General features: G+C 43.8%; 1 protein-coding gene across 1 annotated transcript in view; it reads left to right on the top strand.

Moving 5' to 3' along the window:
• Nucleotides 1-715: 715 nt before the first annotated feature.
• The window catches only part of etfdh (electron transfer flavoprotein dehydrogenase), an 83,861-nt gene continuing 67,041 nt past the window's right edge, over nucleotides 716-17,535 (top strand). The window contains exons 1-2 of the mRNA XM_056286790.1: nucleotides 716-778; nucleotides 1,726-1,884. Of these exons, the coding sequence (XP_056142765.1) occupies nucleotides 748-778; nucleotides 1,726-1,884 (190 nt within the window). The 5' untranslated portion in view covers nucleotides 716-747. The remainder of the gene's footprint in view (nucleotides 779-1,725; nucleotides 1,885-17,535) is intronic.

Here is a 17,535-nt window from a genome sequence, read left to right as displayed (position 1 = left end):
CACATGTCGTTCTAGCGTGGGAGTGCATTGTTAGGATGTCCATTAGAGGGTGCTGTTGCCCACTGATGTACTGAAAATAGCGTTGTTGGTGAATCAGTCGCAGGCTGTGGGCACTGTATGCGGAAGGAGACCTGTATATTCACTGCTGTGTGCTGTTTTCATGCAGGCTCCTGATGGCCATAAGTACGATCTCATCCACCTGGTCGGCGTAGCGTCGTCGGTCACACCACCACACTCCCCAACGCAGAGAACCACGCCACTTAGGGGCGGGCCGGTGCCTATGGCGTGTCCTTAGTTCTGTGGTGGTTCGCTAGTGGAATCCTCCAGTAAAACGCAAAGTACAAAGGCTGAACAAAACTTTATTTAAATCCAGTTCAAAATATTACATAGAGAGCATAAACATAAAAAAACAAAGCAATGACAAGCATGTGACCCATTCCGCTGGGGGGAAAAGTGTTGCCAGCGTGAGCGCGTGGTTCAAGTCAGGTAAATCTATCTGCGGCTCTGCAGATCTACTGGGACGCAGATTCCGCAAATTTTTTACCTGTTGCGCTGCGCCGGCCTCGCCGCCGCAGCGCAACTCTCGACACGCCTCAGTGTGTGTGTGTTATGAGACGCATTTTGTTTAGGCCCCGGATTCTCCGACCGCAGTGAGGCTCCGCCGGACGGCAGCTGGATAACAGAAAAGAGGTTTTGTTCGTTTGTTTGTCCGTGAGAAGAGCTTGCTGGAGCCGACTGAGCCGTACCATGTTCCCAGCCTGCAGATTCCCCTTTCGAGGTAAGTCAGCTGCTAAGCTAACGAGCAAGCTAACGAGTTTACACTTGTACACGTTCAGCTCGAGATAATTTAGCCGCTGCATGCTAACGAGCTTTCGGTTGCCAACTTTATTTTACAGACAGTGTTAAAAAATTTCTACAGGCAATTTCCAAGAAAAGTAGAGACTGTTTGTTTTAAAGTGTTTTAATTCACACTGACTTGCAGCCGGTCTCAAGTTGGTGTGGCGGCTCTACAAGCGCTAGCGCTATCTTAGCTTAGCTAGCGTTAGCATTAGCCAGCAGCTGAGTTGTCCCACAGGCGTCAGCGGCGAGAATTTGGGTCATAGTTGAATCCAGATACAGGTCACCGGCACGGGCTGGCTCCCTGTAGCAGGTCACCGGCACGGGCTGGCTCCCTGTAGCAGGTCACCGGCATAGGCTGGCTCCCTGTAGCAGGTCGGAGCTAATCATGACTCTTCCTGATCATGTCGAAGTGGTTATGTGTTGACCTCATAACACAAGTGTCTTACACGTTGTGCCTGGGGAAAAGGGTGTCTTTTCTCTACATTTTGGATGGTTCCTGCTGGCATCTGTCCCGTGTGACCAAATATCCTTTACCAGCCCTCTTTCATCTTTAGATATTACATTTCGCATCTGAATTTTAACGTATCCAGGTTGTAAAACTTCCCACATGAAGATTACTTCTAATGATTAGTGTGTTGCTACAAAAACTTGTATGTCTAGTGCTTTATTTTTTAAGTGAAAGGTTCTTTCTGAGCGCCCTGGGGTTTCTCTCACCCACACAGCTTTGTAGTTTTTGTTGGGATCTTGTCCTTTTATTCAGTCCTTTGTTTTTAGAGTAATATTGACAATGATTAGACCAAACCAGTCCAGAAAGAACTCAGTTGGCTATAAACTCATCCTGACTGCTTTCTAATGGAATTGACTGGAAGCTGGTCTGTCTTGCAGCCCACAGGTGTATCAGGGCACTGAAACCTGTCCAGACAGACCATGGCAGCCCTCAGCTGTACACAGCAGTGCACAGACGCAGCTGCTCTTCAGCTGCAGCACCACCCATCACAACACACTACACCATCCACCCCCGCGAGAAAGATCCACGGTGGGAAGGTAAGCCTCTGGAATATCCTGACTCATATTAAAGTCTCAATTAAAACGAAGCACTATCACACCAGTTTAGCTCACAGAAATTGTTAGAAAAGATAAGCTTATTTAAGACCAATATTCTGGCCCTTCTCTGGATTTCAAATCAGGAATTGGTGATAACCCCCTTGCAGACCAACTTGTTGATTTCAGCTTCTTTTTGCAAAATCCTCTTTCACACATGTTCGGCAAATCTCTTAGTTGTCGTTGTCAGACCCCCTCCTGCCCTCTGATCATCTCTGTAACATCCCCTTTATTTACAGTGAGTATGAAAACGAGCAGTGGACATTTTTCCTGAAATGAATGCTGCTAATTTTCATATATTGCCGGTATTTAGGCTGGAGTTATGCAAGCCTGTATTTCAATGATGTGGAGTTGATTTTTGCTGATATTACACCAGTTCCACACTACAGCTTTAGTGTGGGAGAATGGAAGGAATATTTGGCTGCTAAAACATGAAGCCAATGTCTTAACTTGTGCCAACAGAATGTGGACATGCATTTTCATTGGTTACTTTTTTTTTTAAAGTGCAAATGGTGTGATGCCTGTGCCCATGGAAGTTGCTGTATTGTACTCGGGAATAATTTTCTAGGATTTTGAGCCATAGACCCTGAAAACATGGTATTTTTTTTTTAAATTGCAAACTCTTTAAAAATATGTTATTTACAAAGGATAAATAACACAACTTAAATATTCTGTCTTCTGATTATTTTTGCAAAAAATAAAGCATCAAATTAAGGAAGAACTTGCTGTTTGGTCTAGGTTGGCAAACTACATGATCAACCTTTCCGTCATTTTAGCTATGTTGTATGGAAGTATGGATACAGCTCAAGTGTTTGACAATGAAAAGAACAAGCATAAAGCAAAATGAACAAGATCCACCGATGAATACCGAACAGAAGGCTTCACATGTTTGGGAACTGAAAACAAACCTCTACCACAATGTATTCTGTGCTCAGAGGTCCTGTCAAATGAAGCCAAATAAATTACGTTGCTGACTGGAGACTAAGCATAGTCAGTATCCAAGCCCATTGAGCTTTTCAAAAACAAGCTTTAATTATCGTAGCAGGAAACAGAATTAGCCAGCACTGGATGCTAAAATGCCAAAGCTGTTTAGCATCCTGTCATATAGTGGTGCAGCTTATAGCAAAGGCTGAAAAGCCACAAACAGTTTGGGAGAATCTGATTTTACGTGCTGCAAATGAAAGCAGAGACCTGGACAGCTCAGAAGAGTGGGGTAATTAGCCAAGTACAATTGGGAGAAAGAGGGTGGAAAATAAAAACAAATAAAAAAAGATAGCACTTTCAGATAAGACATTAATGTAGAATAAATGTGATGACAGTTGATGTAACCCAGCATTTGTTAAGTCAGTTTTATTTGTATAGCCCAGTATCATAAATTACAAATGTGACTGAGGGAGCTTTACAGCAACACAACATCCTGTCCTTCGACCCTCACATTGGAGAAGGAACAACTCCCTAAAAAGCTTTAACAGGGAGAAAAAATAGGAAGAAACCTCAGGGAGAGCAACAGAGGAAGATCTCTCTCCCAAGACGGACAACGTGACATGATGTTGTGTTACACAATTTACACAATACAACACTGAAAGAGGATAACACAATTATAATAATTAATAAAATTTATGAACAGGGCTGTGAGAGTTGCTTTTATGCTACCCCTGGATATCACTTGTCTTTCTGACCTTGTGATATATGTGAGGTAGTGAACCTAATGGTGAAGTACACGAAGACTTTCTTTGTGTTCTTTTTATCATACCAAATGGAATTGAATGGTCAAAGTGCATGGGCGTAGGGCTGCACAATTAATTGTATACTAGCAGAGGTACCCGGCATTGCCCGGGGAAAATGTTTTCACCAAAACAACCAACGCGATCTCTGATCTTTACGATATAATCGATGATGAAATATAGGATAATTTATGACAGGATACATGTGATAAACGAATGTCGAATAAACAAATCTTATTAAGGAAAATTATCAAATGTCATTTTCAATCCATTCATCAGGTTTCTTTGCTAATGTGTGTATTAATCGCTCAGGGCTCCAGCGCCTCAGGGTAAACCATGTTGCACGTCTTATTACTTGGCGCTTGGGTAGAAAGCTGTTCTGCACTACCAGTTGTGGAGGCAACCACATACAACTGGCCGTGTGAGAAACATGGAGCAGAAACATCTACTCCAGTCGTTTTAAAAGTCTGTGTTGGTTTATGGTAAACATCAACAATTAAATGTCCCCCATCACCAACTGCAATTTCACAGTCTAAGAAGCCTAACCTGTCATTTTACAAACCCACCAAACTGTGCTCCACTATTTCATTTTCTTTTCTTTCTTTTTTTTGAAGTTGTATGTGGTCCATCTGGAGGTCAGTTTTTTTTGCTTTTTTGCTTGCTTCTCCAGATGAAAATGTTTAAAGCTGCTTAGGCTAAGTTCAGTCATAATGGCATAGTAGTAGTTCCATGAGTAATGGGAGAGATGTTTTGTTTGTCGACGCTACACTCCATCGCCACTCGGTGGCACTGTGAGACGATGGATGGCGGAGAGGGACTGCTGTAAGGACAGATGAAAGAAGCAGAGCGAGCAAAATGAACCCAATTTCGCAAATGAGTCAAATTTTTTTTACTTGGCTTTTGAAATATTTTTCAAACTGCAATCCTTGGAAAGTGCCGATTCTAAAGATACCTTTGTTTTTGTTCTATGAGTTTGTTCAATGAGTATTTCTGGCGTTTTAAGCGAACATACAAACATACTATATACATACATACATACATACATACATACATACACAGACACACACAGACACACACACACACACATATATATATATTTATATATAAATACAGATGCAGGAAAAAAGTTTTAATACATACTCTCATTGATATTCCACTGTATTGATATTCCGCTCCTCATTAGTTGAGCACTAATAACAACACTATGATAAGATGTCATAATTTTCAATCCATTCATCAAGCTTCTTTGCCAGTGTGTGTATTAATCGCTCAGTGCGCCAGCGCCTCAGGGTAAACCACGTTGCGTGCCTTCAGGCTAGCATTGACAATATTAGGTGTAGTGCCTTCCTTGACCCCTGGAAGGATTTGCCAGAAGTCTCTACAAAGCATCGTTGGAGCATCGTCTTTCGCAAATAAATCAAATTTTTTTACTTGGTTTTTGAAATATTTTTCGAACTGTGCAATCCTTAGAAACTGGAACTGCCTGTTCCTGTTCCCAGCCTACAAACTCTTGATAAAGCGGGTCAAGTCAGCAGTAAAGACAATCATTGTCTGGCCAGAAGGAGCAGTCTCTGAACTCCAGGACTGTTTTGAAAACACAGACTGGAGTATTTTTGCACATTCAGCTACCCATGGCTCCCATACAGACATTAATGAACAGACATCTGCCATACTAGCCTACATTAACTTTTGCACTGAGAGTGTCACAACAAAAACCAGAACCCCTGGATGACCAGTGAGGTCTGGCAGCTGCTGAAAGTCCGGGATGCAGCATTCAAGTCAGGTAACTGTGAGGCCTACAGCGCAGCCAGATCCAACCTAAGAAAAGGGCATCAGAACAGCCAAACATAAATATTCCCTACGAATAGAGGACCACCTTCACAATAACTCTGATCCTCGGCGAATGTGGCAAGGCCTTCAGTCTAACACAGACTACGAAAGCTCCAATAGCGTTGCCACTGTCCATGACGCCTCCCTGCCAGACAAGCTAAATCATTTCTATGCCCGCTTCGACAAGGACAATACTGACCCAGCCACAAAAATCCCCAGTCACCCGGAAAACCAGGTGCTCACTCTATCAGTCGCAGAGGTCAGAGAATCACTGCGCAGAGTGTACACACGGAAGGCTGCCGGACAGGACGGCATACCGGGTCGGGTCCTCCGGGAATGTGCCGACCAGCTGGCTGAGGTCTTCACACCTGTATTTAACCTCTCACTGTCCCAATCCATAGTCCCGACATGCTTTAAGACCACCTCTATCATTTTTGTCCCCAAGAGACCAACATCCACATGTCTGAATGACTACCGACCCATAGCACTCACCCCCCATTGCCATGAAGTGCTTTGAAAGACTGGTTCTGGCTCACATCAAAAACATTATCCCCCCTACATTCGACTCACATCAGTTTGCCTACTGCCCCAAAAGGTCTACTGAGGATGCCATTACCACTGCCCTGCACTTTGCTCTGACCCACCTTGAACTTAACAACACATACATCCGGATGCTGTTTATAGATTACAGCTCTGCCTTCAACACTATCATCCCCGCCAAACTAACCACCAAACTCCTCTCCCTTGGCCTCAACCCCCCCCTCTGTAACTGGACCCTGGACTTCCTGACCAACAGACCTCAGTCTGTTAGGTTAGGTGACCACACCTCCTCCACGCTGACCCTCAGCACAGGTGCCCCTCAAGGCTGTGTTCTGAGCCCCCTCCTTTTCTCCCTCTTTACCCATGACTGCCTGCCAACTCACCCTTCAAATGTTATAGTTAAGTTTGCAGATGACACCACAGTCATTGGCCGTATCACCAACAATGATGAGATGGCCTACAGAGATGGGATTCATCACCTCACATCATGGTGTACTACCAACATTCTTGTCCTCAATGTGCAGAAGACAAAGGAGCTGATTGTGGACTTCAGGAGGTCTAGAAGCTGCAGCCACTCCCCCATACACATCAATGGGGTGGAAGTGGAGCGTGTCTCCAGCTTTAAATTCCTTGGAGTCCACATCAGCGAGGACCTTTCCTGGACATTAAACACCCAGGCCCTTGTGAAAAAGGCCCAACAACGCCTGCATTTCCTGAGGAGCCTGAGGAGCGCCCATCTACCCCCCAAAATTCTCACCAACTTCTACCACTGCACCATAGAGAGCATCCTGACCATCTGCATCTCAGTGTGGTACGGCAACTGCACCTCAGTAGACCAGAAAGCTCTGCAGCGGATCGTCAAGGCAGCCCAGCATATCACCGGTACCCAGCTCCCAGCCATAAAAGACAGTTATCTCAAACGCTGCCTTCGAAGGGGTCTGAGCATCAGCAGAGATCCCACCCACCCCAACCATGGACTGTTCTCCCCCCTGCGCTCTGGGAGGCGCTACAGGAGCCTCAGAGCCCGCACTATCAGGCTCGAAAACAGCTTCTTTCCACAAGCTGTTGCCTACCTGAACCTGGCTACCCACTGAATGTCTGTAGATACTTCTAAATATCTTGTACTCTTGCTCTTTTTCAACTTATTTTGGCGTTTCTTCTTCATGTGTGTGTATATCTTATACTGTGTGTGTTGTGTTTGTCTGTGTCTGTCTTGCACTGTTTGCTGAAGCCACAGCCCTCATTTCATTTTTAACATGTGCCTGCACATTGTTTTAATGACAATAAATTGAATTGAATTGAAATGAAGTACTGATTGTAAAGATACCTTTGTTTTTGTTCTACAATGAGTATTTCTGGAGTTTTAAGCGAACATACACTCTTGCTTTATATATATATATATATATATATATATATATATATATATATATATATATATATATATAGGGAGAGAGAGAGAGAGAGAGAGAGAGAAGATTAATTGTGATATCGGTATTGGCCTCCACAATTTATCAGTTGTGGCCTGGGGCGATTTTGTTTGGCCGGTGTTCCAGCCCTACAAACACGAAGGTCCCTGACTGAACGACCAAGCTAGCCTGAATGACTGACTCGGTGGTCATGTTTAGAGCGGTCAGTTTGACACGACTGGGCCCCTGAATCAGGTGACCAACAACACTGATTTTACATGATTTGTCGGCCGAGCACCTATGGCACGTGTTCCTACGTTTAATCAAACTGCACTCCTGTGTGTAATTATAGTTTAGATATCCATAGTAACATTTGCCCTGCTCAACACTGTATTCTCATTGGTCAGGATGGTAGTTAAAGATATCCACAATAATAGTGTTAACAGTAGAAATTGTATTTCAACATATCTACAACTTTGACTGTACTAGATGAAACTAAATTCAAGATATCTAAAAAGCCTTAAAAACTACAAGTGGCCTTTTTAACATTTGATAGCAAGACTGGATATATATTATATCCATCCATCCATCCATTAGCCAAATCGCTTATCCTGCACTCAGGGTCATGGGGATGCTGGAGACTATCCAAGCAGTCATTGGGTGGCAGGCGGGGAGACATCCTGGACAGGCCCCCAGGTCATCACACAGGCCACACACACACACACACACATTTCATGAATGAAGTTCATTGCTCTGTCCTAGAAACACACTAGCGTTCTCCAGTGCAGAGAAATAGTCTAAACTTGATTTGTGATTATGTCCTACATGTCTGGTTACACACACTATGACTACCACTGAGGTGTTGCAGTATTTACAGGTGTTGGACAGTGGCCATTTTAAAATAGTATTAAAGTTGTTAAAGTGTTAATTTTGGTGTTAGTTTCACAATAGACACACGTGTAATGCATTAGTATCTCAATAGGCTATTTATCTTGACAGAATATCGAGTTTAAAAACTGGCCGTCGATTTGACCGCCCATGGTCGTTTTAGGTAGGAGTGAAATCCCAGTCGTTCTAGTGTTATTAAACGGTATGTATTTTAACGCAACATCAAACTATATCGATATAAATGATATTGTCTCATTCTACATCTTGTTTGAAAATATATTTATATAACGTAAAAAGTCGATGTACCACCCGGCCCTAGCCTCTTTGACTCCCCGTTCAAACCAGGATTCCTCTCTATCAAGGATGTGCACATCCTCATCCCTGAAAGAGTGGCCACTGGTCTGTAGATGGTGTAGACTGTGGAGTCCTGGTCTGTAGATGGTGTAGACTGTGGAGTCCTGGTCTGTAGATTTTGTAGACTGTGGAGTCCTGGTCTGTAGATGGTGTAGACTGTGGACCAACTTGTGGTTCAGTATGTTTTTGGGGTTAGAAAACAACTGAGACACAGTGTTTGGAAAATACACATCTCAACTTTCCGACACTCCCACCACATATGGAATCACCACTGGTTTATGCGTAGGCAGCTGTTGTCCATCTCCTCTCTTCGATCGGCTGGTGCACTGTTTTTAAAACAGGTCTTAAAACCCTTTTTTATTGGCAGGTCTTCTTTTAAGCCTTTTTTAGTGGCCCACCCTTGTTTGGGCACCTTTTGGGCACTGAAGATGACCAAACAGTGCACCGGCCGATCGAAGAGAGGAGAAGGACAACAGCTGCCTCAGTGTAAACCAGCGGTGATTCCGTATGTGGCAGGAGTGTCGGAACAGTTGAGACGCATATTTTCCAAACATCACACGTAGTGGACTGGGAGCCAGTGGAGTTGGGTAAGTATGGAGGTTATGTGGGCTGACTTTTTTGAGCCGATGAGGACACTGGCGGCACTGTTCTGAATGAGTTGTAGACGGCTGATAGATTTGACTGGGAGACCAGAGAGAAGGGCATTGCTATAGTCAACTTGGGAGAAAATTAGTGCATGGACCAATTTTTTATTGTTATCTTTTTTTATTTTTTGGGGGGGGGGTTCCCGCTCTTTCTCCCCAGTTGTATCCGGCCAATTACCCCACTCATTCGAGCCGTCCCGGTCATTGCACCACCCCCTCTGCTGATCCAGGGAGGGCTGCAGACTACCACATGCCTTCTCCGATATATGTGGAGTCACTAGCCGCTTCTTTGCACCTGACAGTGAGGAGTTTCACCTGGGGGATGTAGCGCACGGGAGGATCATGCTATTCCCCTCAGTCCCCCCCCCCCCCCCCCCGAGCTGACCAGAGGAGGCGCTAGTGCAGCGACCAGGATACATACCCACATCCGGCTCCCCACCTGCAGACACGGCCAATTGTGTCTGTAGAGACACCCAACCAAGCTAGAGGTAACACGGGGATTTAAAAAAATTTTTTTTTAAAATATTTTATTTATAAAATGTTCAATTAACAGGGATAGACGAGACAGATCACAAAAACAGTAAATCCCCCCCCACCTCCCTCCTCCCCCCACCCCTAAGCAAATCAAACAGACACAAGGACAATAACAAAAGCAACCACAACAACAGAACTGCTCTTAAGATACATAAAGAAATGACATTCAGCACCATCTTTTAAATGGGATAGATGCGAATAGATGTCTCGCACTGAAGGTAAAAAAAAATTTAAAAAAATTAAAAATTAAAAAAGGAAAAATGTACAGTATAAAGACTTAATACAATGTAGTACACTCAGCTATATAAATTAACCCCCACCCCCCAAAATTTTTTTTTTTCAATTCAAGATGATTTTGACAGGTAAGAAAGGAATGGTTGCCACATTGTGTTAAAGCAGGGGTGCCCACAATTTTTTGACTCTTGAGCTACTTTTAAAATGACCAGGTCAAAATCATCTACTCATATTAAAAATAATAATAATAATAATAAAAATACTCATTACATGTTTTACATATATATGAACATTTATATGCAGTGTGTGTATTTATATACATGTTGTGTTACATATACAGTATTGCAATGGATTTGCAGTTATATTGAACCTTACACAGGCAATAATCATACCAAGCATTTGCTACTACACTATTTTGAAATTGCATCACTGCATGAACCTTTACAGCTGTGGTAAATAGATTTGTGATCTCTACCTCTCTACTCTGAGGATGACCTGCACTGGAGGGAGTCAGACAGGGTTGCATAGTTCAGACAGTAGCTGCTGGTAGCCAGCCTCAAGCAGGCCTCCAAATGATCATCTGTCATGGTGGAACGGTATTTGGACTTGATAATCTTCATGTGAGAAAAGGCTGACTCACACAAATAAGTAGAGCCGAATAATGCCGTCAAGGAGGTTGCGCATTTCCTCATGTTTGGGTACTTGTCCTCTGTAAGTAAGTTCCAAAACTCTCCATGCGCCCTGGACTTAAGCTGAATGTCAGCCTGTACTGTCAGCATCTCATCCTCCACTGCAGACGAGTTCAGGTGAAACAGTGTTGCCATTTTTGAGGCGAGGGAATCCACCTCTGTATCTTCCCCAAATGGGTAGCACATAAATGTAGCGATTGGCTCAAGCAAAGCAACGTCTTGAAACCGTTTGTCAAAGTCTGACCGGACATTTTCAATCTGCTCTGTGTAGCGTGCACTGTCAAGTTGCGCACACGCCCTCCCTTGCTTCTCCAGCTCTGCTGCGAGGTTTCAGAAGTTTCCCAAATCACGGCGCTGCAACTTTGAGGACAGAAGTTGCATTTTCTGTTTGAAAGCGTTAACTGAGCTGATCATGTTTACCACACTTTTGTTTTTTCCTTGCAGCTCTAAATTAAGCTCGTTCAACATGTTGGTTAAATCAGTTAAAAACGCCAAGTCTAGCAGCCACTGATTGTCATTAAGTTGCTTGTGTTCCGCATGTTTAGTGATAAGGAGAAACTCCTTAATCTCCGGACAGAGCTCTCGACATCTCTGCAAGAATCTCCCTCTACTAAGCCTTCTCACGTCAGTGTGTAGCAAGAGGTCAGAGTAGTTACAGTCGGCCTCTTCCAAATGTGTACCAAACAACCGTCTTTGAAGAGACCTCGCTCGAATAGAACAGGCGGGTTTGGTTGCCACATCCATGATCTCTTTCATGTTTAGCATTTTTGCGCATAATGCTTGTTGGTGTATTATGCAATGGTAATTAAGGAAGCCAGGGAAAGCATCGTCCTCCCTGCACTTGGCAATAAATCCATTGGAGCGGCCCACCATAGCAGGCGCACCATCCGTGGTGATTGACACCAGTTTACACACTGGGAGCTGGGTTTTATCCACAAAGTTTTTGAAGATCTGAAAAATGTCCTCTCGCTGCGTGTGTTCCTTCATGGGTAGTATTGTTAACAGCTCCTCTTTTGCGGTCATATCTTGAAACACCATGCGAATGAAAATGCACAATTGGGCCGTATCACTGATGTCCGTAGACTCATCCAATTGTAGTGAGAAACACTCGCAGTCCACGATGTCCCTCCAAAGCTGCTGTGTCAAATCATCGCCCATCACTTCACAGCGCCTTGTGACGGAATCTCTTGATAACTGGAGAGCTTTGATTGAAGATATCATTTCTGATTTGTTTTTAAAGTCCCGAAACAACGAATCTGCTGCCTGAAGGAAGGCCTCTTTCATCATCTCTCCACCTTGGAAGGCTTTCTTATGCTTAATGATGGAGTGACTCACCCGTAAAGATGCTTCGGTGGCTGCCTTTGCCTTTGAATGCGGCTGCGTGAAAAGTGACTGCTGGGCGATTAACTGTGATTTTAGTTCCCTCACCTTTCTCTTTCTCAGCTCGCTTTTCAGAGGGAAGTCGTTGTCATAGTTTTTATGAACAGTTCGAAAGTGCCTCTCCACATTTCCTTTCTTTGGAATAGCAATGCTAGACTGACAGAGGAGAGAAACGCATTTGGAATAAGACATAGTGAAAAAAAAGTCCTCCTCCCATTCCACATGGAAATCGTACGTTTTTTGTTTCTTGCTAGGTCCGGCTCCCCCACTCATTTTTGTTTTGTTTCACTTTTTAGTAGAATTTTTTTTTAGAGAGTTGAACTAGCTAGCTCAATGCAGTTCTGCGTTAGCTGACGTTGTGGGCATGTGAACTTCAAGGTACGTTCGAGAAGGGCTCTGGTTGTTATGGTAATCTAATGTAACAAAGTTTTAGGTTCCGCTCTAGAATCTTTGGTTTTAGGCAACAGCAGACTGGCCGTCCTTTACGTCAATCAAAAGGCACATGCCAAATGGAGGACAGATGATAGGCTAATGTCTTGGGAAAAAAAATAAGTTTTTTTGGAATGTCATGGAGATCTACCAGCACTGCCTTCGCGATCTACTGGTCGATCGCGATCGACGTAGTGGGCACCCCTGTGTTAAAGGTTGCAGACTTAAGAGAGACAGTTTATCGGATCTTCTCCATATGTAGCAGATTGGTGATTTCAGCTAACCAGGTTCTAAACACAGGCACCTCTTCACCCTTCCACTTTGTGAGTATAATCCTTTTTGCAACAACCATGCCATAATGTATTGTCTTCTGTTCCAAATGAGACAGAATTAGATGATGCTTGGTTTCCCCCAGGATGGCGGTGTATGAGTCTGGTGTGAGGTCACAACTATATACGTTAGAAAAGCATTTAAAAATATCTGATCAGAACTTATTTAGTTTAGGGCAAGACCAGAAAAGATGGCCCAGTGTGCCCTCCGCTGCTTTATACTTCGGGCAGATTGGGGAAACAGAGGGATAAAATGCGTGTAGCTTGGTACAGGAGTAGTGCCGCCTATGAATCACTTTAAATTGGATAAGTTGGTGTCGCGAGTTTATAGAACAGTTGTGGATAGCTTTAAGGCTTGTTTCCCAGCTCCCATCTTCGATTGCCATACCAAGATCCTCCTCCCAAGCTTCTTTTAAGTGCTGTGTGGAGACTGAATCGTGTGTTGTAAAAACATCAACAAATCTAGTAACAAGTCTCCTTGAATGAGGGGGCTGATTCATAAGGGTATATATGTTGACAGTGGCAGGGAACACCTCAAAGTTAGGCAGGTTGGTACGGACGTAGTCTCTAATCTGGAGATAACGGCAGAAATGGGATGCAGGGAGTGCATACTTTTCCTTCAACTGTGCGAAGGTGGCGAATGCATTATCTATGTAAAGGTTTGCAATAGTGATGATACCTTTGTTTCTTCAAATTGTGAAGGCATTATCAGTTAGAGAAGGGGAAAAGGCATGGCTGTTGCAAACAGGAGTGTAGGCAGAGATGTCAGGTAGAGCAAACACTTTCCTAATTTGATACCAGATTTTTTAGAGAGTTAATAAGCATAAAGTTATCACCCACAGTGGCTTTTGGAGGTACGTTCCTAGCGAAGAGAAGAGCGGGGAGAGAGCTTTTGGTGATATCCTGCTCTATTGCAAGCCATGAAGGGGTGGAGGTGGTGAGACTGTTTGGGTACACGCCTTGTCAGTACATCAGCGCTCTGAAGTTGGCAGCCCAGTAGTAGGATTGGAAATTAGGCAGACTGAGGCCCCCCCACACTTTTGGGTTTGAGTATGTGCTTTTTGGCTATACGATGTGCCTTGTATCCCCAGACAAAGGGAAGGACAATAGAGTCTAGTAGCTTAAAGAAAGACTTGGGCAAAAATATTGGTAGATTCTGGAAGAGGTATAGAAACCTGGGGAGAGCCACCATTTTAACTGCGTTGACTCATCCTATCATGGATAAAGGTAAGAGCCTCCAGGTTTCAATATTGGATTTCAATTTGTCTACCATGCTCAAATAGTTCAGTTTATAAATCAGTTTGGGATCTCTAGGGATGACCACGCCTAAATATTTAATCTTATCTGTAGTAATGTGGAAGGGAACATTTTTTACAAATGTTGAGTTCAACTTCCCTTTAAGCTGCATGAATTGGCTTTTGTCCCAGTTTATAGTGTACCCAGAAAGCTCACCAAACTCTGTAATTAGTTCTAGTAGAGATTCTTCGGGGCGGGAGAGAAGCAGAACCACATCATCCGCGTAGAGCGAGATGCGGTGCTCCACCTTGCCTAGCATCAATAGGGCTATAGAGGGATGGTTTCTTATACTAATAGCAAGGGGCTCCTTGGCGAGTGCAAGTAGTAATGGGCTTAAAGGGCAGCCTTGACGGCAGGAGTGGTGCAATGTAAAGGCGGGTGATTTATCACTGCTGGTGATAACTGAGGCTGTTGGGCTGGCGTATAGCATTTTGACCCATGAGGTGAAATTGTCACCTAGGCCAAACTCTCTCAACACTGTCAAAACATATCTCCATTCAAACTGACCAAAGGCTTTTTCGGCATCGAGTGCCAAGACAGCAATACTGGCGTCTTTATCATATTTAGAGTACATTATATTCATTAATTGTCTGACGTTAAAGAAGGAAAATCTTCCTGGGATAAATCCAGTTTGGCCATGGTGGATTATAGTTGCTATACATCTATTAAGTCTGTTTGCAAGTATCTTGGTGAACACCTTTAGGTCACAGCCGAGGAGGGCAGTAGGACAGTATGATGCTGGATCAGTTTCATCCTTATCATTCTTCAATAACAGGGATATGTTAGCCGCGTACAGGGATTCAGGGAGAAGTGCCGTTGCAATAGAACGATTAAACATCCTTAACATAAAGGGAGAGACTTTGTCCGAGTATGCTTTATAGAACTCTGTGCCATACCCGTCCGGTCCGGCAGCCTTCCCGTTAGGGAAAGAGCGTATTGCTTCTGTAACTTCCTCTAAAGTTATATCTGCATTTAATTCAGTTTGCACCGAGGCGCACAGTTTAGGTTGGCATAGAGCGTTGAGAAAGTCTGAAATCCGCGCTGTATCAGCAGTGATTCTCCAGGTGGAGAGATTCTCATAGAATTCACGGAAACACTCCATCTGTTTAGGGTCTGTGGATATAGAGCCCGTTTTGGTTTTAATTTTATTAATCATTCGTTTGGCCTGAATACCCCTAAGTTGGCACACTAATAGTTTATCCGGCTTGTCACTCATCTCAAAGTGTTTTTGTTTCATTTTCAATAATGTTTTGCTGACCTGGTCGGAGAGAATACAGTTATATTTGAATTTTAGTTTCATTATGTCACCAAGTGTGGAGGGCGAAGCTGACGATCTATATTCATTCTCAAGTGCTGAAAGCTTAACAGAAATTTACGACATTTCTTTCATTCTGTCCTTTTTCAATTTGGCCTCGTAAGCAATAATATGGCCACGTACGACAGCCTTAAGGGCTTCCCACAAAGTGGAGTCGCTTACATCACGAGTGTCGTTTTCAGCCAAGTAGGCTGTGATTGAGTTCAGAATTTGTAGTCGGAATTGTTCATCATTAAGTAAGAGAGGGTTGAATCGCCAGTTGTATGCGGGCCTAGCCATTTTCATATCAAGTTTAAATTCTACGGGGCTATGGTCTGATATCAAAATGTTGTGATACTTGGTGGAAATTATGTCCGAGGACAGCTTGGCGTCTATTAGAAAGTAATCAATTCTTGTATAAGATTTATGCACCTGTGAAAAAAAAGAATAATCTCTACCAGACGGGTGCTGCTGCCTCCAAATATCAACCAGGTTCAATGACCCCATCAGATGATTAAGGGCTATGGTGGAATTAGACGGGAAAATGGGGCACGTAGAACTTCTGTCGGTGAAACAGTCTAATATAGTATTGAAATCTCCACCGGTGATTAGGTGGGTGGTCGATAGATTAGGGATAAGATTAAAAACTTTTCTAAAAAATCCAGGGTCATCAAAATTGGGTGCATAAAAATTCAAGAAGGTGACATGCCGTGATAAAATATTGCCTGTTACTATAAGATAACGACCATTCGGGTCAGAGATGGTCGAGACGTGAACAAACCGGACATTCCTGCGAATTAATATGGCGACTCCTCTGGCTTTGGACGAAAAGGTGGACTGAAATACCTGAGATACCCAGCTCCATTTTAACCTCCACTGTTCTGTGTGCTTAATATGCGTTTCTTGTAAAAAAACATTATATCCCCAGATAAGGATTTCAAGTGCGAGAAAACCTTTCCTCTTTTCAGATTGGACCCTAAGCCTTTCACATTTCAGCTGAGTAGGGTTAGGCTGCCGCCTTGTGGCGAGCCTGTGTAACCTGTTGCAGCCATAGAGAAACATTATTCAAACATTATGTGACGCATCCTCATCAATAATAATACTGTCGGTGCATGAGCAGTGAGAGCAGAAACTCGGAACAGAGAAAAATGCATAACAAACCTTTCCCCCGCCCACTACCCCAAACGAAGTAAAGCGCAAGTTCCCTCATAAACACTGAGAAACAGCTAAACGCAGCAATGAAATAACACCAACGTTAACTCTACAAAAGAGATTGACTGGCTACGTATACCTTATCAGTGTAGTTAAGAAGCTCTGTCCACCCTCACGTCCGTAACACTCACACGGCAAGTTCAAGTTGAGCAAAGCGGGGGATCACAGGCCCCCGGTATTGGCGAGAATGCAAGTCCCGGTGATTCAACATGGAGACCCACTGGCAGCGGTGCTAGACGCGATCCTGTCTATGAAAGCTTCGGCATCTGCGGGTTTCTGGAATATTTTCTGTTTGTTTCTATGGGTGATGATCAGTCTCGCAGGGAAAAGGAGGCCGTGTTTTATCCCTGCATCTCTCAGCTTCTTCTTCGCTCCGTCAAAGGCTCGGCGTTGCTCAGCTACTTCAGGCGAGAAGTCTGGGTACACGTTGATCTGAGCTCCGTTAAAGGACAGAGGAGATTGTTGGCTTGCAAGCTTCAAGATCTTCTCCTTCTCCGGAAAGTGGTGGATTTTGGCGATCATGGTGCGGGGTCTTGCGGGCGATGGTTGCACGCCTATGCGGTGCGCCCGGTCCACTTTCAGTCCACCGGGGAAGTTCTGCACTCCCAGGAGTTTAGGTAAAAATCCCGCAACGAACTAACATGGGGATTTTAACCAGTGATCCCCACGTTGGTAGGCAACGGAATAGACCCGTCATGCGACCCGGATGTGCTTTGGTGTGATCTTTTGAAAGTGATGGCTTCAGTCTGGCTGTATTTTTAAAGTGGAAAAAAAGGAAATCTTGCAGATGTGTTTGTTGTGGGCTTGGAAT

The sequence above is a fragment of the Lampris incognitus genome, chromosome 1, assembly GCF_029633865.1.
Source record: "Lampris incognitus isolate fLamInc1 chromosome 1, fLamInc1.hap2, whole genome shotgun sequence".
NCBI lineage: Eukaryota > Metazoa > Chordata > Actinopteri > Lampriformes > Lampridae > Lampris > Lampris incognitus.
The sequence above is the reverse complement of the archived record's forward strand: the minus strand, read 5'-3'. Positions and strand labels throughout refer to the sequence as shown.